Raw genomic sequence first — 26,646 nt, 5'->3', positions numbered from 1 at the left:
TCTCCGGTACGTGCAAATACGTACCGCACACGTACAAAAAATACGGATGTGTGTTGCGGGTCTTAAAAATACTCTACATTGACAAAAGTATTGGAACATTACAGCTTTTATAACATTGCATTCTAAATCTATATATATAATTGCCTTATTCTGTCTGTCTGTCTGTCATGCTCCAAAATTGTGTCACGGTGACATTGTGTCACCGTGACATGTCCTTACGGTGACACAAAGCTGATTGGCCACTGGGTTCGCCATGGCCCCGCCCCCCCACACGGATTGGCCTCTCGCCCCGGCTGCGCCCCCACACGGATTGGCCAGCCGCTCGCCCAGGCTCTGCCCCCCCCCACAGATTGGCCTCTCGCCCCGGCACCCTGCAGGCATTGGCAACTCGCCCACGCCACGCCCCGCCCCGCCCCCCTCACGCAATAGACGTTAGCTCTCGCCCCCCCCCCCCGCATTGCCCGAACTGACACGGTCACGGAGCCACGAATCCCAGGTGAGTACTGTACTCCCCCCCCCTTTCCCCCCTCACCAACGGGAGCCCACATCAGCGTACGCCGCCGCCGTATGCTGGTGTTGGCTCCCGTGCGAGCGGGGGACGTGTTGCGCTTGTAACCATGCTTGCATAGTTACCAGTAAATCAAGGTCCTGCAGCGGCGGGACTTCCACACGCACAAACATAACAGCACACACACACGCATACACACACACACATCAGATCGCACTCACTCTCACAAACACCTCACACACACCTCACACACACCTCACACACACATCGCATCCACACACTCACAGCATCCGGCGATATCGCTTGCTTCTCGGCCTCGATACTGTGCTGTGAGCTTCCAGGACCTGCCGGAGGATCACATGGCCAGAAGCATGTGGTATCTCCGGATGTTGTGACTGTGAGCGCGTATGTGCGATATCGTCAGTGTCTGTGTGTGTGAGTGTATGCGATCGGTTGTGTGTGAGTGTATGCGATCGGTCGGGTGTGTGTGAGTGTATGCGATCGGGTGTGTGTGAGTGGATGCGATCGGGTGTGTGTGAGTGGATGCGATCGGGTGTGTGTGAGTGGATGCGATCGGGTGTGTGTGAGTGGATGCGATCGGGTGTGTGAGTGTCGGCAGAGGAGCACGGCGTGCTGGAGGAGGCTGGGAGCAGAGAGGCTGATCATGGGGAAGGCTGGGAGAGGGAGGCTGATGCTGGGGGAGACTGGGAGGGGAAGGCTGATGCTGGGGGAGGCTGGGAGGAAGGAGGCTGGGAGGAGAGAGGCTGATCCTGGGGAAGGCTGGGAAGGGGAGGCTGATGCTGAGGGAGGCTGGAAGGAGAGAGGCTGATGCTGGGGGAGGCTGGAAGGAGAGAGGCTGAGGCTGGGAGGAGAGAGGCTGATGCTGGGGAAGGCTGATGCTGAGGGAGGCTGGGAGGGGAAAGCTGATGCTGGGGAAGGCTGGGAGGACGGAGGCTGGGAGGAGAGAGGCTGATCCTGGGGAAGGCTGGGAGAGGGAGGCTGATGCTGGAGGAGGCTGGAAGGAGAGAGGCTGATGCTGGCGGAGGCTGATGCTGGGGGAGGCTGGAAGGAGAGAGTCTGATGCTGGTGGAGGCTGATGCTTGGGGAGGCTGGGAGAGGGAGGCTGATGCTGAGGGAGGCTGGGAGGAGGGAGGCTGGGAGAGGTAGGCTGAGAGAAGAGAGGCTGATGCTGGGGGAGGCTGATGCTGGGGGAGGCTGGGAGAGGGAGGCTGATGCTGGGGGAGGGTGGGAGGAGGGAGGCTGGGAGGAAAGAGGCTGATGCTGGGGAAGGCTGGGAGGAGAGAGGCTGATGCTGGGGACAGAGAGGAGAGGCTGATGCTGGGAGGAGAGAGGCTGATGCTAGGATGAGAGAGGCTGATGCTGGGAGGAGAGAGGCTGATGCTGGGAGGAGAGAGGCTGATGCTGGGGGCAGAGAAGCTGATGATGGGGGCAGAGAGGCTGATGCTGGTGCAGCATGGGGGATGGAGCATGATGGGGAGTTCACAGCATGGGGGATGGAGCACGTTTGGGAGTGCGCAGCATGGCGGGTGGAGCACGTTTGGGAGTGCGCAGCATGGGAGATGGAGCACGATGGGGGGTGCGCAGCATAGGGGATGGAGCACGATGGGGAGTGCGCTGCATGGGGGATGGAGCACGATGGGGAGTGCGGAGTATGGCGGATGGAGCACGTTTGGGAGTGCGCAGCATGGCGGATGGAGCACGTTTGGGAGTGCGCAGCATGGCGGATGGAGCACGTTTGGGAGTGCGCAGCATGGGAGATGGAGCACGATGGGGGGTGCGCAGCATAGGGGATGGAGCACGATGGGGAGTGCGCTGCATGGGGGATGGAGCACGATGGGGAGTGCGCTGCATGGGGGATGGAGCACGTTTGGGAGTGCGCACCTCCCCCCAAAACACACACACACACACACGCGCGCGCGCACTGCACAACACACCACACACCAAACACCACACACACACACACACACTGGGAACCACAAACAACTGCCCTACACAGACACCCACACACACAGACAACGCTGCGCACACACAGCACCCAACACACAAACACTGCGGCACACACAAATATACGCACATACCGCACAACACACACATTGCACAAAACATACCTCTCCCCAAAACACACCACACACACACAAACCGCGCAACACACACACAACGCTACAGACACACAGCGCTCCACAAACAACGCAACACACGCAACACACATACAACACCGCTCTCACCCCCCGTCACACCCAGACAACACCTAGAACATGTACAGCCCCTACACAAACACTTGGTAACTACACACAACAACATCTATATATATAGATATATATATATATCTATATATATATCTATAACAAAAATCATACATGAACTACACAATACGTAAATTCTAGAATACCCGATGCGTAGAATCGGGCCACCTTCTAGTACATATATATGAATATTGAACTTGTCCTTCTTTACAGCTATCATAGCTTCCATTCTTCTTGGATGGCACCAATATCTGAGATCGATAGTTATTGTGCTGTCCTTTGCCAGTTTAGAGAAAAGGAAACATCTATTGTAATCACAAGTTAATAAAGACGCTGCTAATTCCAGGTATTCTATATGAAAAAAAATAATGTACAATGCAAATCTGTACTAAACCATAAAACAGTCATGTAGCATCTAACATAAAATCAAGGAATTATTTTTCAACCACATTGACACATATTTCGATTCTGCCATATCAGAAAGTAGTTTAATTCCAAGTATTACCATTTTATATTTCACATGAATGAGATTCAGATACTGCTTTATTTCCGCAGATGATGACAAAGGATGCGATGCTGTTACATAGTCACATTGCACCATGATGTAGTGAAAGCATCGCATCCATCTGCGGACAAGTGAGCTGCAATGTGTCTGGAATACAATGAAACAATGTAGTCTTCAGTCAAAGCGCGAGGCCATCAGAGTCTGGACACGTGAGCGGCTTTTCCATTGATGTTGTGCAACGGCTACAGTACAGACTTTGCCATGTTGCCCTGGCCTGAATGATAATGCAGTTACCAGATTCAATACGTCTGTTGTTTCACTGAATTTCCATTATTGGTCACTAGATTACCAGGAACCATACATGCGTATGATGCGTGATGATATTCTGGTTCCTTCAGCCAGAAAGATCGACTTTTCTGTGGTCCTGATTAATAATTTTATGTGCAGTGACTATAAAATTAGGATTCTTCTCCTTGAGTTCAAACATATCGAAAATTCTTCTTCTTATCTGTTATGGAAACATACAGCCCAACACTTTAATCCTCATTTTCAGGACATTTTAAGCCCCAATTTTATTTCAATTTTGAATGCCCATTTTAGCATAAGCCCCAGCCATTGTGATAATTCCTATCTTAATGGGACAGCAGATAATAGCTCTCATGTGTCCAATTTCTTGGTCATCCAGCCACAAGTATTCTCCTTTGTATAAGACCCCCTTCACACGTCAGTGATTCCAGTACGTACAGTGCTGGCCAAAAGTATTGGCACCCCTGCAATTCTGTCAGATAATACTCAGTTTCTTCTTGAAAATGATTGCAATCACAAATTCTTTGTTATTATTATCTTCATTTATTTTGCTTGCAATGAAAAAACACAAAAGAGAGTGAAACAAAATTCATACATTGATCATTACACACAAAACTCCAAAAATGGGCCAGACAAAAGTATTGGCACCCTTAGGGGCACTTTGCACACTGCGACATCGCAGGTGCGATGTCGGTGGGGTCAAATTGAAAGTGACGCACATCTGGCATCGCATGCGACATCGCAGTGTGTAAAGCCTAGATGATACGATTAACGAGCGCAAAAGCGTCGTAATCGTATCATCGGTGCAGCGTCAGCGTAATTCATAATTATGCTGACGCGACGGTCCGATGTTGTTCCTCGCTCCTGCGGCAGCACACATCGCTGTGTGTGAAGCCGCAGGAGCGAGGAACATCTCCTACCGGCGTCAATGCGGCTTCCGTAGGATATGCGGAAGGAAAGAGGTGGGCAGGATGTTTACATCCTGCTCATCTCCGCCCCTCCGCTCCGATTGGCCGCCTGCCATGTGACGTCGCAGTGACGCCACACGACCCGCCCCCTTAACAAGGAGGCGGGTCGCCGGCCACAGGGACGTCGCACGGCAGGTGAGTGTGTGTGTGAAGCTGGCGTAGCGATAATTTTCGCTATGCCAGCTATCACCACATATCGCTGCTGCGACGGGGGCGGGGACTATCGCACTCGGCATCGCAGCATCGGCCTGCGATGTCGCAGTGTGCAAAGTGCCCCTTTGCCTAATACTTGGTTGCACAACCTTTAGTCAAAATAACTGCAAATAACCGCTTCCGGTAATCATCAATGAGTTCCTTACAATGCTCTCCTGGAATTTTAGACCATTCTTCTTTGACAAACTGCTCCAGGTCCCTGAGATTTGAAGGCTGCCTTCTCCAAACTGCCATTTTGAGATCTCTCCACAGGTGTTCTATGGGATTCAGGTCTGGACTCATTGCTGGCCACTTTAGTAGTCTCCAGTGCTTTCTCTCAAACCATTTTCTAATGCTTTTTGAAGTGTGTTTTGGGTCATTGTCCTGCTGGAAGACCCATGACCTCTGAGGGAGACCCAGCTTTCTCACACTGGGCCCTACAGTATGCTGCACAATTTGTTGGTAGTCTTCAGACTTCATAATGCCATGCACACGGTCAAGCAGTCCAGTGCCAGAGGCAGCAAAGCAACCCCAAAACATCAGGGAACCTCCGCCATGTTTGACTGTAGGGACCGTGTTCTTTTCTTTGAATGCCTCTTTTTTTTTCCTGTAAACTCTTTGTTGATGGCTTTTCCCAAAAAGCTCTACTTTTGTCTCATCTGACCAGAGAACATTCTTCCAAACGTTTTAGGCTTTTTCAGGTAAGTTTTGGCAAACTCCAGCCTGGCTTTTTTATGTCTTGGGGTAAGAAGTGGGGTCTTCCTGGGTATCCTACCATGCAGTCCCTTTTCATTCAGATGCCTAACGGATAGTACGGGTGGACACTGTTGTACCCTCGGACTGTAGGGCAGCTTGAACTTGTTTGGATGTTAGTCGAGGTTCTTTATCCACCATCCGCTCAATCTTGCGTTGAAATCTCTTGTCAATTTTTCTTTTCCTTCCACATCTAGGGAGGTTAGCCACAGTGCCATGGGCTTTAAACTTCTTGATGACACTGCGCACCGTAGACACAGGAACTTTCAGGTCTTTGGAGATGGACTTGTAGCCTTGAGATTGCTCATGCTTCCTCACAATTTGGATTCTCAAGTCCTCAGACAGTTCTTTGGTCTTCTTTCTTTTCTCCATGCTCAATGTGGTACACACAAGGACACAGGACAGAGGTTGAGTCAACTTTAATCCATGTCAACTGGCTGCAAGTGTGATTTAGTTATTGCCAACACCTGTTAGGTGCCACAGGTAAGTTACAGGTGCTGTTAATTACACAAATTAGAGAAGCATCACATGATTTTTCAAACAGTGCCAATACTTTTGTCAACCCCCTTTTTTATGTTTGTTGTGGAATTATATCCAATTTGGCTTTATGACAATTGTTTTTTATTTTTTTTCATTGAAGACAAATTAAATGAAGATAATAATACCAAAGAATTTGTGATTGCAATAACTTTCAAGAATAAACTGAGTATTATCTGACAGAATTGCATGGGTGCCAATACTTTTGGCCAGCACTGTATGACGTCTGTTTTCATACATACCGGAAACACGGACATACACAAACCCATTGAAATCAATGGGGTGTGCGCACATATCAGTGTTCTCACAAGAACCGTGTGTCCATATGGAGCACACGCGTAAACATGTGTTCCGCATGGAGACAAGTCCGTTTTTCTCCGGCAGCACTAATGTCACACTGATGTGATCCATGTGACAAGTACCGGAGAAAACACATGTCTTTGAAATAAAATGATTTTCTATACTCATCTGTCTCCAGCTGTCATTTACTTCCAGGCTCGCTCATTATGCTCAAGAATATTCAGTACAACGCAGACCCAGAAGCAGCAGAGCCAGAGATATCAGTATCAGGGACAGCAATGCCAGGGACAGGTGTGTAAAAAGTTCCCCTCGATTCCCCGACCTCTCCACCTTTCCACCAATCCCTTCACTGGCTTCCCATTGCCCAAAGACTCCAGTTCAAAACCCTGACCATGACATACAAAGCCATACACAACATGACTCCTCCATATCTGTGACCTAGTCTCCCGGTACCTACCTGCATGCAACCTCCGATCCTCAGAAGATCTCCTTCTCTACTCCCCTCTCATCTCCTCTTCCCACAATCGCATACAAAACTTCTCCTGTGCCTCCCCCATACTCGGGAACTCTCTACCACAACATGTCAGACTCTCACCTACTATGAAAACCTTCCAAAGGAACCCGAAGACCCACCTCTTCTGACAAGCCTACAACTTGCAATAAACCTCAGTCCACTATAGCGCCGCATGACCAGCTCTACCATCACCTACTGTATCCCAACTCCTTCCCTGTAGACTGTGAGCCCTCGCGGGCAGGGTCCTCTCTCCTCCTGTACTTGTCTGTGCCTTGTATTGTTCATGATTATTGTACTTGTCCCTATTATGTATATCCCATTTCACTTGTAAAGCGCCATGGAATAAATGGCGCTATAATAATAAATAATAATGTATGTTACATGCACTGTTTGTTTCATATAAAGACAACACACTGTATGTCACTCACATAGAGCATTTCCATTACTCCCGTAGGGTGAAGGACATTTGATCACATGACAATTATGTCACCAAAGGTTATTCTACTCCTCCAAAATTCAGAAACTGCAGCTCTGACAGCGTATATTCTACCTTTAGGCAACACTATATTCCTGTACAGTAACCTGCCAATCCAGTTTTATCTTCTGCCATTTACATCAATGTAGCTGCCTGTGGGGTTTTCCATAATTGTTACATAACAACACTGCATATGATCCCTAAGTAGTGTCACCATAAAGTGTATAGAGCCCAGAAGACCAAACCAATATATAATTGCAATGGTCCCTGGCACAAAATTGCAGGATCCGAAGAAGGAAACGCTCCTATGGGGTCACCTGACCGTATCTGTCCATGTCCTGGAGCCTGAGGGCAAAGAAATAAGAAAGCACAGAGCGCGATAGTGTAACTAACATATGAGGTCGGGCTAGGAGTCTGCATTTAGGGACTTTGGTCAGAGATCTGTATTAGCTTATCTGGTCTGGTTTAGGGTCTGTACCTAAGGGGTCAGGTCTAAGGTATGTATTAGTTTAGGAAGTTTGGGGTCTATATTTAGGAGGTCTAGGAATCAGATGGATTTTTAGAGGGGGTTGTATTAATTTAGTTACTTTGATTAGGAACCAGATCCATATTTATTTTAGGGGTATCTTCTGTGGTCCAGGCTAGTCATGTCTACAGTCTGTAATAGTGCATGGGTTCCTGGATCTCTAGTTGTTTAAGGGTTTAGTCTGTGGTTTGTATTTTGGGGGGTCAGGTATTAGTCTGTATAGAGGGGTCTAATCTATGTTTTCTAATTTGGGTGTCTATTCTGAGTTCTTTGGAGTTAGATTTGTTGAATGCAATAGTTTAAGGGATCTGTAATACATTTCTTTAGGGGTTTGGTGTGGGGTGCATATTTTATTCCAAGGTCAGTATTTACCTAGGCTTTTTTACCATCGGTGCATTCTCCTGACATGTTGGTTTCAGTAAATTCCTATATTTAGCAATAACTGTGTGTAACCCTGACTTAATTGACAATTTATGTTACCATTTCCATGTTCAATAGTATGTGTCCTGAAACAGTCTGATACCCAATACCTTCAGCAATGATTAGATACTTTTAGTTTTGACAATTAAGCCTGGGTTACACAGATAATTGCTGATGCTTACTCAGAAATTTAGTATTGACTTTTGACATGGCAGTGTGGTAGAGGAGTAGGAGGAAAAAAAGTGGGGAACAGTCCAAACCTTATGATTTACATAAAGGGGTTTTCCGCTATTATTAATGTGACCCCCTTTCATTTGTCCTAACTCTTCCTAACACTTTCCTGATATACTTCTACTACCTACCCTGCTCCTGTAAGTTGATCTCTCTGCGGTGCGTATATTATTCTGTTGATATGTTAGCTTTGATCCTTCAGGCTGCAGACCGGATTCGGACCAACTGAGCAGGGCACATCATGGGTTCTGTTACATGAAAGCACCGCATTGTAAAGCTGGCTGAGAGGAGAGTGAAGTGTGATCTGGGCATGCATGCCCAGACTGCTATCAGTCACTGAGACGCAGCCTCACCCTCACCAGTGACGTGCCCTGCTCAGTTGGTCCAATTTTGGTCTGCAGATTGAAAGGATCAAAGCTAAAACAACAATAAAGGTATTTATGATCCTGTTAAAAATAAGGTTACAAGGGCAGAGTAGGTAGCAGAAGTATATTAGGAAAGCGTTAGTTAGGAAGAGTTAGAATAAAAGAAAGGGGATCACGTTATTAGTTGAAAACATCTTTAATCCTCTACTGCTGCACACCCATCCAATTACTATGCCTAATTATTTTTTCATTTTTCAGTAACCAAGCTCAAGATGTTTACCAGTGTAAAACAACTTAAAGAGGTTGTTAACCCATATTTTTTATTGTCTAGATTGATATTATATTGATAAACAATGTTTCTCTCAAATACCTTGTGTTGGCAATAGTGCCTGTGAGAGACGCTATTGCAGACCGCTGTTCCCTGCTATGGTGACGTCATGTCAAGTTCCGCACACGTCACATTTATGTAGCCGGCTGCAGTCTTCCTGACTCACTGAGCTGTGAGCGGTGTTTCACTGCTTGTCACAGCCCATCTACTCCCTGCTCCCTCCTAACTCACAGCAGAACGCTGCAAGCAGGAGACGCGCTGTGCTAGGAGGGAGGAGGGAGCAGGGAGCAGATGGGCTGTGACGAGTGGTGAAACACATCTCACAGCTCAGTGAGTCAGGAAGACTGCAACCGGCCACACGGATGTGACGTGTGCAGAACTTGACGTGACGTCACTGGAGCGGGGAACAGCGGTCTGCAATAGCGCCTCTCAAAGGCACAACACAAGGTATTTGAGAAAAACATTATTTCTCAATATAATATCGAACTAGACAATAAAAAATATGGGTGAACCACCCCTTTTAAATTGAGAAAGAAGAATGCATATGTATATATAGGTACAAAATGTATTTTGCTGTCATGGTTTTCATAAATTACTCTGGTTTTTGTTTCTACCCAAACAATGCCATCACTTATACAGGACCAATTTTCCATGTAATATGCAAACTAGCAACTGAGTATAAGAATTTTAAAAATGGTAAATGTTGGCATTGTTTCTGTACCTAACTTGGCAAACTAAATAGAGTTTTGCTCATCTCTATCCACAAGTGACGGTTCCACCTTCCATTGCATAAGCACCATGTTAACCAAAGCACTTTCTGCAATCCCCGGGGGGTATAGGGCTACACAAATAACGCAATTCCTCCCACAAAATGAAATATTGGTAGAACTGTTTTAACACGTTCTTTGTCTTTGTGTTCAGTAGTGCACTGCTGTGCTCACTTCTTCTGCACCGAAGGGGGTGAGCACAATGTATGTACCAGCTTGTTTGTGTTTCACACTCCATGCTCAATAGCCAGGCTGGAGCTTCTACTCTGCCTTTGATTCCAGCAGCTGCAGTTTGCCTAACAAGTACTGACACATTTGTCGAAAACTTTTGCTACACGGTATTAACAGTGCAGAAGACTAAGGAATCAAAGCTGAACTGAAACAACATGTTTCCTCCCAAATAATTCTGATTTGTTTTCCAGAAATGTGGTATTTAATATGTAACTTGTGCGTTGCCAGTTGAAAGACAAGCCTGCTCATGTGCTCAAATACTTAGCGCCTGTGCAAATATTGGACATATACACTACAAAGCAAAAATGTAACTGGTGCATAAAAAAGTTTTGTAAACTAATGTGTACTGAAAATATCTATTGCTGGCAAATATATGGCACATAAAAGTGCCAATGGAAAGTTAATAGGTACTCGTTTAAGGCCGTTTCACACATCCGGCTTTTCTCTGGATTGGCGGATCTGGCGCACTCCAGTACCGTGTGATACAGTACAATGGCAGCACGGCAAGCTCCGGTCACATGCTGCGGTCATATGACAGGATGTGATGGGAGCTTGTCGCGCTGCCATTGTACTGTATCACTCTGTACTGGAGTGTGCCAAAACCACCAATCTGGCGAAAAGCCGGATGTGTGAAATGGCCCTTACTGATAATTACATGATACAATGTATCTTGAAGGTTTTGTATAAATGATCATTATCTCCCTCCTCTCACACAGTTTATATTGGTGTCTGAATCCTCGGCATAAAACTACATTGAGATCACAGGCTCACTATGAGAACTCCTGGAGAATGGGCAGAGTACTCATGCCAGTAATTTTTGGTCAGTATATTTTCTGCAGCGTATCTGTCACTTAGGCCCCTTTCACACATTAGTTTTTTGCCGTCAGTCACAATCCGTTTTCTCGTCGGATCCGTCACAGATTGTGGCTAAACTGATGCCACGGATCCGTTTTTCGACGGATCCAACTAGTTGGGGTCTAAATAATAAATGGAACATGCTCAGTTAAAAAACGGAATCCGTCTCGGAATTCCATCATTTGACGTATGACGACGAATCCTGCGCCCATAGGCTTCCATTCTACCAAACGACGGATGGCGACGGATGCGTCACTGTCCGTTTTTTCAACATACACAAAAAACGTTACTTTGGCTGTCGTCTCCGTCCGATGGACAAACATTTTTAGATGGAAAAATGAAACGTGAAGCCATCCGTTACAATCTGTCACCAATACAAGTCGATGAGAAAAAAACAGATCCAGCAGCATTAGTCGCCAGATCCGTTTTTTTCAAAATTCGATGGATTGTAACTTATGGCAAAAAACTGATGTGTTAAAGGGGCCTAAATCTATAGCAAAATTTGTACTTGTTACATGTTTGTAGCAGATTTGCCACAGATTTCACTCTTTCCATTGCAAAGTTTGAGATCTGTGCTCAATCCACACAAAGAATTGACAAGCTGCAGATTTTATAATCTGCACTGCAGGTCAGGTTCCATACAGAAAGTTTCAACAATGGTGAAAATGTTCTGCACCCAAATTCTGCTCATAAAATCAACACTAAAACTATGTTGATACAGGGCATTTTTGTTCATTTTTTCTGCCAGGAAATAACCTGTGTTTCTCCAGCAATTTTGCACTTCCTCATTGATTTGTATGGGTCAAAAAAAACGCTGTAAGGCTATGTGCGCACGTTGCGTAGTGTCTATGCTGAAAATTCTGCAGCGATGTGGCAGTGCATGTGCACTTCAAATCACTTCAGAAACACTGCGTAATGGATGCAGTGTGTCTGAAGAATAGATGCCGATTTCATGCGTTCTGGATGCAGCCTCTTCCATAGACAGAGTGGGAGAAGCATCCAAAGCGCACCAAATAAGTGACATGCTGCTTTTTTGAGCGCAGCGATTTGGGTCAAAATTTCAGCATGCAAATCGCTGCGCTCAAAGAAGCTACATGCGGATAGATTATGCACAGTCTTCATAGATTGTGTTGGGGACGCAGGACGCATGCGTTTACGTTGCAGTGCAATATGCAGCATAAATGCATGAAATTACGCAATGTGCGCACATAGCCTTAAACCTACATGCTTTTCTGCAGACCACCCAATGGGCTATCAAGGAAAGAAAGAAAGAAAGAAAGAAAGGTAGGGAAGAAAGGAAAGCAATGATGGGCTATCATGGGGAAGGAAGGACAGAAGAAAGGAAAGAAATAAAGAAAGAAAGAGAAAAAGAAAGAAAGAAAAAGAAAGAATAAGAAAGAAAGAAGGGAAGAAAGGAAGGGAAGGAAGAAAAGAAATGATAGCTATCATGGGGAAGGAAGGACAGAAGGAAGAAAAAAATAAAGAAAGAAAGGAAAGACAGGAAGGAAAGGAAGAAAGGAAGGTAGGGAAGGAAGGAGAGGAAGGAAAAAAAGAGAGGAAGGGAAGAAAGAAAGGGAAGAAATTCTTCTAGTTCCAAATGTAAATTAATGCCTGACCCCTTTACCCACTGTTGGCATATGACTAGGGAAGTTATCTTTTCCATTAATATCTCAACATAACACTTGTTCATATCCATATGTAAGCCTTGTGTCTGCTGGAAAGTCTTGTAAAATTGTATATATTATCACCTGGCCTAAATGTTTTAGACATTCACAAGTTGTAGTCAAAATGATTTTTTTGTGCATCCTCTTCCTCAGCCTCCATTCAGATGCTTTTGTCTCCTAAGGCTAGGTTCACATTTCCGTTGTTTTGCAACAGTCAAAATCCGCCGCTCTGATAAACAACGCAATCCATTTGGCGGATTCCATTGTTTCCCATAGACTTATATGAGCAGCGGATTGTGACTGATGCTTTTGCATTGCATGGAACGACTGACCGTTGGGGCGGCAGGAACGCAGAGTGTAACTTTTTTGAGCTGCGGAATCCTTATGATTTCGCTGCGCATGCTCTCTTTGCTCTCTCTCGGCGGCCGAATGATCAGCTAATCGCCCGGCAGCCGCCTTCTGTGAGCGATCAGCTGATCGCCCGGCGGCTGGCTTCTGTGAGCGATCAGCTGATCGCCCGGCAGCCGCCTTCTGTGAGCGATACGCTGATCACCCGGCGGCTGGCTTCTGTGAGCGATCAGCTGATCACCCGGCGGCCGGCTTCTGTGAGCGATCAGCTGATCACCCGGCGGCCAGCTTCTGTGAGCGATCAGCTGATCTCCCTGCCGCCGGCTTTTGAGAGCAATCAACTGATATCCCGACGGCCGGCTAAAGAGAGCGATCAGCTGATCGTTCACAATAGCCCGCTGCCGGGAGATCATCTGATCGCTCTCAAAAGCCGTCGGCAGGCTATTGTGAATGATCAGCTTATCGTTCTCTCTCTCTCTCGTTTTACAACGGAATCCGCTTTCTAATTCCAATTCTTGCCATCCGTTGTACAACGCATCAGTGACAAGCGTCAAGCAATGCATGTGACTGATGCAAAACAACGGAAATGTGAACCTAGGCTAATTTAATGTGAGCTGAAGCAGAAGAACATATGTGGGATTTGCTTCTTTTTAAGAGAATCCACCCAGTCACTTTGTTCAAAGTTTGGGAATCGTTTAAGCTACCCTGCTGCTTCTAGGGAGGTGAGTGAACTGTCAGTACTCTCTCATGTTATCAGGTGGAACTGGAATTTTTTTCCATCTGGAATATATGCCTGGGAGGTGCCAAATATCAGTTTCTATTACTAAATTCTTTGATCACACACTAAATCTATGCCAGGAGCTACTTACGATTCAGAAATCCAACTGATTTTATACAGCCGGTGCTGAAACATGTAAAAGACTTTGGAATTTTTTTCTATAGCTGGAATTTTGCAACCACTTGTGTACAAAGAGCTAAAAGATTGTGTAAAGTTGTACAATATTTTTCTTCTTCTGTAATGACAAGAAGAAATACATATATTTTCATCAAATTATTAATGAGTAATTACTCTGACACACAGCAGTTTTTCTGACAATGAAGGAAGTGGATGGGGACCACAACATGCATGATCGCAACAAAGAGTATTGACTCAATGATTTTTCTGAAATTCTAAATAGCCACCTAGAAATTACTGCAATTTTTGCTGGAGCAGTTGACGTTTTGAATGACACCATTAATTTTAGCATAAAATTAAAATATACTGTAAAGTAAAAAAAAAATCTAATTTGGATGATATAGTGAAAAATATGCAGTTCTGACATTTTGGGAGGTTACGTTTTATGGCATTATGTGGTAGAAAATGACCTGATGAAATGATTCTTCAAGCCAATACAATTAGGGCAATACCAAACTTGTTTTGTTTTTGTTTTATATTTTCCAGATTAAAAACATTTTAAACTTTGTAAAAAAAAATACATTTGGTTTATATCACCATTTTGTGAGTCCCAAAACGTTTTTTATTTGTATATTGCTGGAGCTGTGTGAGGATATATATTTTTTGGCATAGAAAAATGTCAGTTTAATTGGTATCATTTTTGGGTACCTTTGATGTTTTAATCTCTTAATATTGCATTTTTGGTCGAGGTGTGGTGACTAGTGATGAGCAAACCTGAACTGTAAAGTTGGTGGTCCGTACCGAACACATAGTGTTCGTGCACAAGGTCCCGAACACGAGATTTCCTGGGAAACTCATGTTACTGTTCGGCTCCAGGGGCTGTAAAAAAAAGAACATTATTAAAAAACATTATGATTATACTTACCAATCCCGCGACGTGTCCTGCAGACCCACTATCTTCTGGCCACTTCTGCTTCCTGGTCCGATCATTAACTTCCGGGGATATTCACTGCTCATCACTTAGCAGTCTTTGGCTTTTTTCGGCCGTGTTCACGGTGATGTGAGGGTTCACTTGAGTCCATGGCTTAGTCATGGACTCGATTGAACTTTGACTATCACTGTCAATGTATGACTCCACTTGTATATGACTCATGCGAGCCTCGCATCAGTATTACCCAGCACAGCTGCACACTCTCCTGACAGCTGAGGCGCTCGTGTCCGGAGAGTGTGCAGGGTGATACCGATGTGAGCCTCGCATGAGTCATATGCAAGAGGAACTCCGGCCTCAGCCTGCTTCTCACTCTGTAGCGATGCTTGTCTGTACAAAGTGATGAAGCAGAGCTTCCATTGCTCACCCCGTGGACTACGTCGGACTAAGGATTTTTTAATAATAAAGATGGAGTCTCTAAATTTTTTTTTTTCATTTCTAGTAAAAAAAATGTTTCTATGTGTTATATTTTTTTCTACTGTTTACTAAAAATTCATGGTGGCCATGTCTAATTTGGTGTGACTCCATGAATTTCAGGCTTAGTGCCAGCTGCTAAAACAAAGCTGTCCCTAACCCCTTTATTTCCCAGCGTGGGCTCCTGCCATATTTTGATCACCAGTCAGGTAAAACCAGGCAGCTGGAGGCTGGGATTCTCAGTGTGGTAAGGCCCAAACATTCTGGACCTCCCACGCTAAAAACCACAGCCCGCAGCAGCCCCTGGAAATGACGCATTGTTTCTTAGCACCATTTCCAGGAGCTTTACCCAGCTCGTCCAGAGGACCTGATCATGGTAGCACGCTGGGTAATAAAGGGGCTAATACCAGCTTTGTATTCTCAGCTGGAACTAAGCCCGAAATTCAAGGTGTCACACCAAATTAGACATGGCCACCATAAATTTCTAGTAAACAATAAAAAGAAACCCACAACACATAGAAAAAAATGTTCTATTAGAAATAAAACAAAAAAACATTTAGAGACTCCATCTGTATTATAAAAAAATCCTTAGTCCGACGTAGTCCACAGGGAGAGCAATGTCAGCTCTGCTTCATCGCTCTGTACAGACAAGTGTCTCTACAGAGCGAGAAGCAGGCTGACACTGACAGTGACAGTCAAAGTGAACCCTGATGTTACCGCGAACACAGCCGAAAAAAGACGACGACTGCCGAGTGACGAGCAGTGCAGTGAATACCACCGGAAGGTAATGATCAAACCTGGAAGCAAAGGTGGCCGGGTCTGCAGGATGTGTCGTGGGACTGGTAAGTATAATGAAAATGTTTATTATTAACTATATTCTTTATTTTACAGCCTCCCCCACCACATCCTATAACTGTAAAGTCCAAGCTCGGGGTTTGGACACAAGTTCGCATTATCTACGGCACCAAACTCGGATTTTACAAAAAGCTTGGGCGAGTCTCCCGATCTCGAACATCGGGGGGGGTTCGCCCATCACTGTTGGTGACTAGTGATGAGCGAGCATGCTCGGCACTGCTCGATACTCGATTTAGCATCAGGGCGCTTGGGTACTCTCATTACTTGATCGAGTATCGCAGGTGCTCAAGCAAAAGTTCGAGTCCTCGCCCCAAATGTTTTGCAGTTCTTAGACAGCCAATTAACATGCGGGAATTGCCTGCCAATCACGGTAGTGCCATAGCCATGATGGCTACTGGCATTACTATGATTTGTTGGCCGCATCGCATCATTGGGTCTTATATGATTCTCGGGGTTCAATGCTCAGCACACTGATCTCTAGAAACATTTCAGAGAGTGTTGATGTACAAGAGTGAGCTTAGATTAGAGCAGGGTTTGTACATTTGCACCCTTTAGTGCCTTTCATATGGCATTAAAAGGTGTTTTTAGACTTGCTTAACTTAATAACTACATAACTAAAAAAACAGCGTGGGGTCCCCCTATTTTTAATAATGAGCCAAGATAAAGCAGACAGCTGTGGGCTGGTGTAACCAGGCTGAGAAGGCCCATTATAATTTGACCTTTCCCAGCTTAAAAATAGCAGCCCATAGCCGCCCCAGAATTGGCACATCCACTTTGCCTTAACTCCTCTCGATTGTCACCGCACCCGTACAATCAGTGTGATATGTCTTGGGGTTGATGTCAGCTCTGAATTGTCAGCTTGCATCAAGCCCATGGGTTAGTAATGGAGAGGTGTGTATTAGACACCACCATTATTAACCCAGTAAGTGTAAAGTGAAAAAACACACACAGGAAAAAACAGTTTATTTGATTAAAAACTCCCCGACACTATCCCTCATTCACCAATTTATTATTTAAAAAATATCCACAAAGCTCCGATGTAATCTTTGGTGCATTGGTCCAACAATGTTCCCTGAATATTAACTCCAACCTATGGAGCCTCGTTCAGAGAATAGGTCACTCCTGGGCAGTGCCAGACCCAGAATTTCTCACATGTGATGACATCACTGAGTTGCTGATGCCATTGCATGTGATAAATTCCGGGTCGCCAATTCTGCAGCAGCTGAGGGCTAATATTTTTAGGCTGGGAAGTGCCAAATAACAATGGGTCTTTGCCAAGGTTTGCTTTACCTTGGCTAATTATGAAAAATAGGGGGACCGCCAAGCCATTTTTAAAAACTATTTATTAGGTTAAACCAGGCTAAACAGTGTTTCGTGTGAATGCTGGTAGAAGCGATCGAAGTGTGTAGGCATGTCCCTGAGGGGGGCTAGCAAAATTATTAAACTAAAATGTAAAAGGAAGTTTTAAAAAATATGAAAAAACAAACCTAAATATTCAAATCACTCCCCTTTTGCCCCATTGAAAATAAAACAATAATTAATTAATTAATAAAAAAATACACAAATTTGGTATCCCCACATTCAGAAATGGCTGCTCTATCAAAATATAAAATCAATTAATTTGATCGGTTGTCATCATAGCGAGCAAAAAAAATCAAAATGCCAAAATTACGGGGGGGTTTTTGGTTGCCTCAACATTGAATTAAAATGCAATAACAGGCAATCAAAAAGTAGCATCTACCTAAAAATAGTAGGATTCAAAATGTCAGCTCAAGATGCAAACAATAAGCCATTTCTGAGCCCAAGATACTGAAAAATGAGAACGCTACAGATCTCGGAAAATGGCACCAAAAATGCTATTTTATTTTGTTTTTTAACAAACTTCTGAATTTTTTTCACCACTTACATGAAAGTAAAACTATACATGTTTAATATTAACGAACTCGTACTGACCTGAGGAATCATAATGTCAGGTCAGTTTTACTATTAGAGAACATGCTAAATAAAAAAAACAAACAGAAAAAAAACAACTGTACAATAGCATTTTTTTTTTGTAATTTCACCGCACTTGGAATTTATTCCCGTTTTTCCAGTACATTATGGGGAAAATGAATGGTGTAATTCAAAATTACAACTCATCTGGCCAAAAAGAAGCCCTCATATGGCTATATTGACAAAAAATATAAAAGTTATGGCTCTTGGAAGGAGAGGAAAAAAAACAAAAACAAAAAACGGAAAAATTGACCGGGGTGACGGCTTTAAAAGGGCTGAAAAGTTGTGAGATATGCTATTATTGGGGCCGGTCCAATTAGTACTTCTGCTATGGAGCCCCATGACTTATGTATGCCTGTGATAGATAGATAGAGGGATAGATAGATAGATAGACAGACAGACAGACAGACAGACAGACAGACAGACAGATGCCAATGTATGTAAAGCGCTGTGAAATTAATAGCGCTATATAAATGAATAAAATTATTATTATAGAGGATAATAAAAAGAAGCAGCCATGCTAAATTGATTTGCCAGATCAAATTCTACTGCAGAATCTTCCAAGAATCATTTACTAAAGAGGAAATCCATTACACAAGTATTTCATGTACACAATGCTCTCGTTGTGGTAGGAAATCCTCTCCCAGAGTGTTTATTACATACCTATTCACTGTCCATAAGGCTAAACAATTATCCTGTATGTACTGGCTCTGTGAGTAAACTACATACCTATCTCCTAACTTACAGGACCGGTATATGACCTAGAGCCAGACAATATACATGTAGGTTTGGCAGAAAACAGAACATCTGGGTGTGAGGACAAGTCTGTGTTTAGGCTCTGTGCGCACTGGGAAATGGAATTTTCTTGTGAAAATTCCGCATCCTCTCAAAGATTACCGCACACGCGGTAAAAAACCGCGGGAAACCGCACCCGAAAACCGCATGCGGTTTGCCGCGGTTTTACCGCGGTATTATTCGCGGTATTGCCGCGGTTTTGCCGCGTGCGGGTTGGGATGTGCTTTATAGCATTCAATGCAATAAAGCACATTGAAAAAAAAAAAAAAAATCATTTAATTCTGAGATAGTAGATAGACAGAAGAACAGATAGAGGGATAGATAGACAGATAGAGGGATAGATAGAGGGATAGATAGATAGAGGGATAGATAGAGGACAGATCGCTGCATTTCCCACGGTCGGCAGTGAGTTCACATTACCAGCCGTGGGAAATGACCGGTAATTACCTCTGCTGTCTGCTGCTTTCAGCCTGTGTCTGTGACAGTCGCGGCTGGATGTCAGCAGTGCAGGACGCCGGAGCTGTGGATTATGTCGGACCTATGGATTACGCCGGAGCTTTGTTTGGGGGGGGGTTAATAAAATGGTGAACGAGGCTTGTTTGTTTTATTTAAAATAAAGGATTTTTCGGTGTCTGTGTTTTATTCACTTTACTTATGGGTTGATCATGTCAGCTGTCACATAGACGCTGCCATGATCAAGCCTGGAGTTAATGGCGGTGGTCCCCCATCACCATTAACCCCTTGTATTACCTTGCCACCACTGCTACACGGTGGCAAGAAGAGCCGATGACACGCCGGTATTGTCGCATAATGTATGCGACAGTGCCGGGGCAGCTGCGGCTGATATTCTCGGCTGCCGGAGGGGGAGTGAGGCGGGGGACATTAACCCTGCCCCTCTCCCTCCCCAGCCTGAGAATACCGGGCCGCCGCTGTGTGCTTACCTCGGCTGGAAGGTAAATATGCAGCGGAGCCCACGTTCTTTTTTTTCTATATTTCCGTTTTCTTTCTATGTCTGTTCTATGTGTCTGTGATGTCTGTGTGTGTGTGATGTGTGTGTGTGATGTGTGTGTGTGTGTTTACTCTCTGCACGGCTTTTTCTTCCTGTAATGACATCACTTCCCTGCAAAACTGCAGACAGGCGATGCACATTACAGGAGGTAAACCGCGAAATACCGCAGGGAATAACGCAGGAAAACGCAGTGAACCGCACAGAATTTGCTGCCTGCGTTATTCCCTGCGGGATTTCATGATTAACATTGAGTCAATGGAGTGAAATCCCGCAGCGACGTGCGGAAAAGAAGTGACATGCACTTGTTTTTGCTGCGGGATTCCCGCAGCAAAACATGCAGCTGTCAAATTCCGCCCAGTGCGCACAGGATTTTTTTTCTCCATAGGATTTGCTGGTGATTCACTGCAGAGATGTTATGAACATTTTCTGCAGCGAAACATGCAGCAAATCCGCGGAAAATCCGCGGCAAAATCCGGTAAGTGCGCACATAGCCTAAGTCTTTTATAACTTTAGGTTTATTAATGACACCAAATTGCCACTAAAAGTTATTGAATCAATGAAAATACTAGAACAATAACTAACATTACCAGTGAAGGCCTTGAGTTGTCCTTTGTAAGTTAAAGAGGATGTACCACCACAAATTAACTGTTCATTAATACTTAGAAAAAAGTGATGCCTTTCAGGCTGAGCGAAGTGCTCCTTGGCATCAGTAGTGCCAGCTGTCCGTCCATAGATGTGACTTTAGTCTGATGGCTAAGAATGCACAATCACCAAGCCTGTGTTTTATGGCAATGCTTAGCTCACAAATTAAAGTATTAAAGGGAATGTGTCAGAAAGTTACCAATTGGCAATTTTTTTATATCATCATTTATATTTCTTTAACCAAGAATAAGCAAAAACACTAGTGCATGCCCTCATCATTTCCCACCTCGACTACTGCAACCTCCTGCTCTGTGACATCCTTCCAACACTCTTGCACCCCTACAATCTATCCTAAACTCTGCTGCTCAACTAATCCACCTCTCCACCAATCCCTTCACTGGCTTGCCATTGGCCAAAGAGTTGCACGCAACCTCAGATTCTCACAAGATCTTCTTCTCTACTACTCTCTTATCTTCTCTTCCCACAATCACATACAAGATTTCTCCCACGTCTCCCCCATACTCTGGAATGCTCTACCCCAGCATATCAGACTCTCACCTACTGTGGAAATCTTCAAAAGTAAGCTCTTTTGACCTCTTCTGACAAGCCTACAACCTGTCATAACCCTCAGATCTGTACACCACTGTGCAACCAGCTCTATCGTCACCTACAGTATCCTCACCCATCCCCTGTAGACAGTGAGCCCTCGCGGGCAGGGTCCTCTCTCCTCCTATACTAGTCTGTGTTTTATATTGTTCATGATTTTTGTACTTGTCCTATTGTGTATGCCCTGTTCACTTGTAAAGCAGCATGGAATAAATGGTGCAATAATAATAATAATAATAATATATTAGTAATCTTGCCATTTTCACAGTGTCCATTGTCACTCTTTAGACTCCTATTTCCTTTCTTTTTAGGAAGAGTTTATAGGAGTATCCTTCTCAGCAGAGGTAGGATTACAGTGACAGGTAACACCTCTATACACATCTGATAACATAAGATCCTCCTATCACAATCAGTAATGTCACAGCTGACCCTGCCCCATCTTCCTACTTGCACATGCTCATTAGATGCTTCAATAAAAAAAACCTAGGGACTGAGTCTGTTTATTGCTGCTAATGTACATATCTTGTTTCCAGAATCACCTACAAATATGAAGCTAAAAAGTATAAACATTTTGTAATTGTGAACTTTTTTTTTTTCTTAAATACATGTAACACAAAAAACCTGATTTAAACAATAGGTGAATTTCCAATTCATCCATTCTCCTTAAAGGTAATCTGTCACCATGTTTTTGCCACCTAATCTGACAGCAGCATAACGTAGTGGCAGAGATCCTGATTCCAGCGATGTGTCACTTACTTGGCTGCTTAGTGTAGTTTTGATAAAATCACTGTTTAATCAGCAGGAGATTATCATTAGAGGACTACTTGGTGTGCTTTCAGGTAGTCCAGCAGATGCATGAGCTCTGTATAACTATTGCTTGTGAAAGTGTAATAAATTGATACTAGTGGTCCTGAAAATTCAATTAGCAAGGGGAATGTGCCATTGGAAAATCCATTTTTGTTAAATCAGGTTACTTTACACAGCATTTTTCCTGACATCTCTCTACATTTTTCATGGTGAAAAAAGAGCAAAAAAATACATACACCTATACTACTTTATACCCTTACCATCTTATCTTACAGTGCTATTACTGACCTTCACTATTTAAAGGGGTTGTCCACTACTTTAAAATTGATGGTCTATCCGATTCCCTGCACCCCCGACAATTTTCGGTGCCAGAAGGAGGTGACCAAAAATGCTAAGCTCTGCCCCATTTTCTGCTAGTGGTCACTGCAAGTTACTGCACATCCGCCTCCTATTCAGATCAATAGGATGTGCAATACCTGGCCGCTATCAGAAGACGGAGCAGTTCCAGAAGTGAGCATTTCCAGCCACCTGCTGCCATCGCCAGTACTGAGAAAAGCTGATGCGGGATGTCAGACATTGGCCAATCAGAAAATCATGATCTATCTTAAGAATAGGCCATCAACGTTAAAGTAATGAACAACCTCTTTAACCCCTTTATAACCTGGGACATAACGGTACGTCCTAAATCATGAAGGGGTGATGACTACCGGCTGATGCGGTGAGCTATTGGTAATCCCCGCACATGTCTGCTGATTTGAACAGCAGACATGTGTGCCTCGCAGGCGCAGGTGATCCACCCGTGCCTGTTAACCCCTTAAATCACGCTGTTGCCATGGTAGCACATGGACATGTGATGACTCCTGTTGCTATCATGACATAGTTCCTATTATAGCCGGCAGAGCAGCAACTGTAACAGGAGAGCAGCATTTCTCCTGATCAGAGCGATGCTGCTCTGATCAGGAAAAATGAATCAGCGATCATACTACTGATCCTTATAGCCCCCTAGAGGACTAGTAAAATAAGAAAAAAAAGTTAAAAAAAGTTTTAAAAATAAAAAAAAACCTAAAAATTCAGATCACCCCCCATTCGCCCCATTGAAATATAAAGAGTTAAAAAAATAAAAAAGATACACATATTTGGTATCGCCGCGTTCATAAGTGCCCGATATATGAAAATCTAAAATCAATTAGTCTGATTGGTAAACAGCGTAGCAGCAAAAAAAAATCCAAATGCCAAAATTATGTTTTTTGGTTGTCACAAATTTTGCACATAATGCAATAACAGGCGATCAAAATGTAGCATCTGTGCAAAAAGGGTACCATTGAAAATGTCAGCTTGAGACACAAAAAATAACCCATCACTGAGCCCCATATCCCAAAAAGTGAAAACGCTACGGGTTGTGGAAAACAGCCCAAAGAGTGCACCACTTTTTTTTTTTAAAAAACGTCTACATTTGTTTAACCCCTTAGATAAAGGTAAACCTATACATGTTTGGTGTCTATGAACTCGTACCGACCTGAGGCATCACACTGACACATCAGTTTTACCATATAGTGAACACAGTAAATAAAATACCCCCAAACAAATCGTGCAATCATACTTTTTTGCAATTTTTCCACACTAGGAATTTTTTTGCCGGTTTCCAGTACACTATATGGTAACACTTATGGGTTCATTTAAAATTACAACTCGTCCCGCAAAAAACAAGCCCATATATTGCAAGATTGACAGAAAAATTAAAAAGTTACGGCTCTTGGAAGAAGAGGAGCAAAAAAAAAAAAAACAACAGAAAATGGAAAACCGCCTGGTCATAAAGGGGTTAAATTGATACATAGTAGTGACTCTTCCATAGTGGCGATCCTACTTGACCTCAACTGAGCAACTGTTGCAGCCGGACGTGACATTATTACGGCTGTATTGTATACGAGATGGAGTGGATGCTAGGGCAGCAATAGAAACTGTAAGAAATAAAGGTACGTTACTTAGGGCTTGTGCAGATGACCACATTTTTGATCGCTGTGCTACTCGTCAAAAAATGGGATCGCACTCGCACCAATGTTGTTCAATAAGGCAGTGTAGTGTACATGTCTGATTTTGTTTCTCAGACCGAGTGGTCCAAGAGAAAATATTGCCACATCCTCAATTTGCCTACAAGAATTGGACGTCACTTGGCCATTCAAGTCATTAAATCCGTGAAAAAAATTGGACAGCACTCGGATGAAAGCTGAATACTGTCCAATTTATACAAACAGACACAAAGGAAAAGATAAGAAACTTACTCTTCTCTCCATTTCTGAGAAAACGGATCCCGCTCTGGTCAAACTCTGATCACTGCCTGACTAGCATAAGAGGACCCATTTTCTCGGACGGAGAATGTACAGTGCTGTGTCCCCAGCCTTGTAATGATGGGGCTGTTGTGAATCAAGAGTCAAGATAGTTTTTCTCAGGGCTTTTTTCCACCTGCGATTTCATGTACGAGTGCAATTCGATAAAAAAATCGGATTGCCCTCGCACCAGTGTTAATCAATGAGGCAGTTTCCTCTTTCCTGTTATTTCTCCACATGAATCGTGCTCTCGGTGCAATCACAGCATGCTGCGTTTTGCAGCGAGTCTCGGCTCACGCACCCCCATACAAGCCTATGGGAGCGTGTGATGCATCGCACTGCACTCGCAGTTATGCAACTGCAGTGCAATATATGCAGAGACAGACAGCAGAGGAGATGGGAGAAAGCGCTCCCTCCCTCTTGTCCGAGGCTGTGATACGATTGCAAGATCGCATCATGGTCATATGACCCTTGGTTGACGCTTGCAGCAGAGGGTCATTAGCATATCACTTCCGATGCTCTCGCATCGAAACCGGTACGCAAGTGGAAAAGAGCCCTCAGATGGAGAATCATGTGACCCTAGCCTAAAACTAATAATAGTTCAAATATACACAAATATTTAGGTATGTTCTTGTCAAAAAATCAGTATATTATACATATTTGCCCACACATAGCAAACTCTAAGGAAAAGGAAACTTTTGATAATCCCAATGACACATAAAAAAGTTTTAAGCAACTTTTTAGAAGTTTCCTGCTTGATATTTATATTTATATCTTTTGTTTCTGATTATTGTTCTTGTCCCTACTACGGTATGTATTCCCCTTTTCACATGTAAAGCGCCATGGAATAAATGGTGCTATAATATTAAACAATAAATAAATCAATTAAAATTGGAAACTTTTAAAAATTCAGTTCTATATGTTGATTATTCTTATTAGTCAAATAAAAGTTTTCATTTATTATAGGTAAAGGCTTACTATTGGATGGTCATAATTTTCTCAAACAAATAGAAATATTCAACAGAACCAGTGCATTAATGGTTAATGATATTTAAAGGGAAAAAAAGAGCTGGCTGCTTTGAGGTGCAGTGCAATTCTCCACCAGCAGGGTGCGCTGTGACACTCATTTCTGCATGTTTGCTGCAGACCCTGATTTTCTTTTGTGTGTAGCTGTAGTGCACAATGTGAGGGGACAGCGGGTCACCAAACATTACCTTTATCATGGAATTCCTGTGGGTAGCTGAAAAAGAAAGAAAATTTATGTTAGGATAATCATATTATAAGACCATACTTCTGTTAATTAGAAAAAGAAATCTATTATGTAATCTGCGATAATACGCCTGGCTATAATTATAGTAAGTAGGTAATAAAATGCAGAACTTTCGCCCTAGAGGTGTCATCTGGGCTGACGTTAACTGTGTCGTTTGTGCCATTAGTCAGGATTCATAAGCATTTTAGTGTTATATAGTCATTGCAAACTATGTAAATTGGTTGATCTCTAACAAACATATTATCCAAATATAATTACCAAATTTCTACTTATACTCGTTTTATTGCCTTTAAATTAGCAATTATCAATGGCCCGAAATGTGTAAAAGTGAATTAGTATAATAAAAGCCAACGCTGGAAAACATTATGGTTTGGGGAAATGGCAGCAGATATTTAGAATAGGAGCGAAACCAAATATCCAAATATCAAGGTTTAGAAAGAGATAGAGATCTGGGGTCTGGGTCAGTAACAGCACCCCCTTTTTACAGCTACCTTTGGAGTATTGCCTGCTTTATTATTTTACTACTGGAGGGCGCGGAGATGGGGCCCAGGGTGTTGCATTTACCTTTCCACTTTCCGGCTTTGGGGTAGATTGATCGATTCATTGATACAATATGGGCAGCCGCATAAGAGTCTGAGACAGGGGAGGGGCCGTGACCATTTTCATGTTTTAGTCCTTTTTCAAACAGCAATATCTAAAACCTCACCATGAGTCAAAACAGGCCTCAATCTAAATAAGGGCAGTGGCTGGGTCCCCACTATGGACACCCAACCATGGGACGCACTAAATGAAATGCCCAGCTCACTGAAAAGGTACTGTCCCGACTGGTTACACCTTTTCGCGGTGGGGTGGCTTTACACTTTTTTGATCAAATAGTGTTTACTAAGTACCCTATGTTTATTTACAGTAAATGCATTATGCTTTTATTTAGTTACAGCAGGGTATATGTCCAAATTATTTTATCTTAGGTTTTCTTTGTGTTATGGCCAGTG

General features: G+C 43.7%; 1 protein-coding gene across 3 annotated transcripts in view; it reads right to left on the bottom strand.

Annotated features, from left to right (window-relative positions):
- The window catches only part of SKAP2 (src kinase associated phosphoprotein 2), a 485,390-nt gene that overhangs the window by 358,103 nt on the left and 100,641 nt on the right, over positions 1 to 26,646 (bottom strand). For all 3 annotated transcript variants that reach the window (XM_075315339.1, XM_075315337.1, XM_075315338.1), the window contains exon 3: positions 25,599 to 25,624. In XM_075315339.1, the coding sequence (XP_075171454.1) occupies positions 25,599 to 25,624 (26 nt within the window). The remainder of the gene's footprint in view (positions 1 to 25,598; positions 25,625 to 26,646) is intronic.

This window comes from Anomaloglossus baeobatrachus, chromosome 6 (genome assembly GCF_048569485.1).
Source record: "Anomaloglossus baeobatrachus isolate aAnoBae1 chromosome 6, aAnoBae1.hap1, whole genome shotgun sequence".
Lineage (NCBI taxonomy): Eukaryota > Metazoa > Chordata > Amphibia > Anura > Aromobatidae > Anomaloglossus > Anomaloglossus baeobatrachus.
The sequence above is the reverse complement of the archived record's forward strand: the minus strand, read 5'-3'. Positions and strand labels throughout refer to the sequence as shown.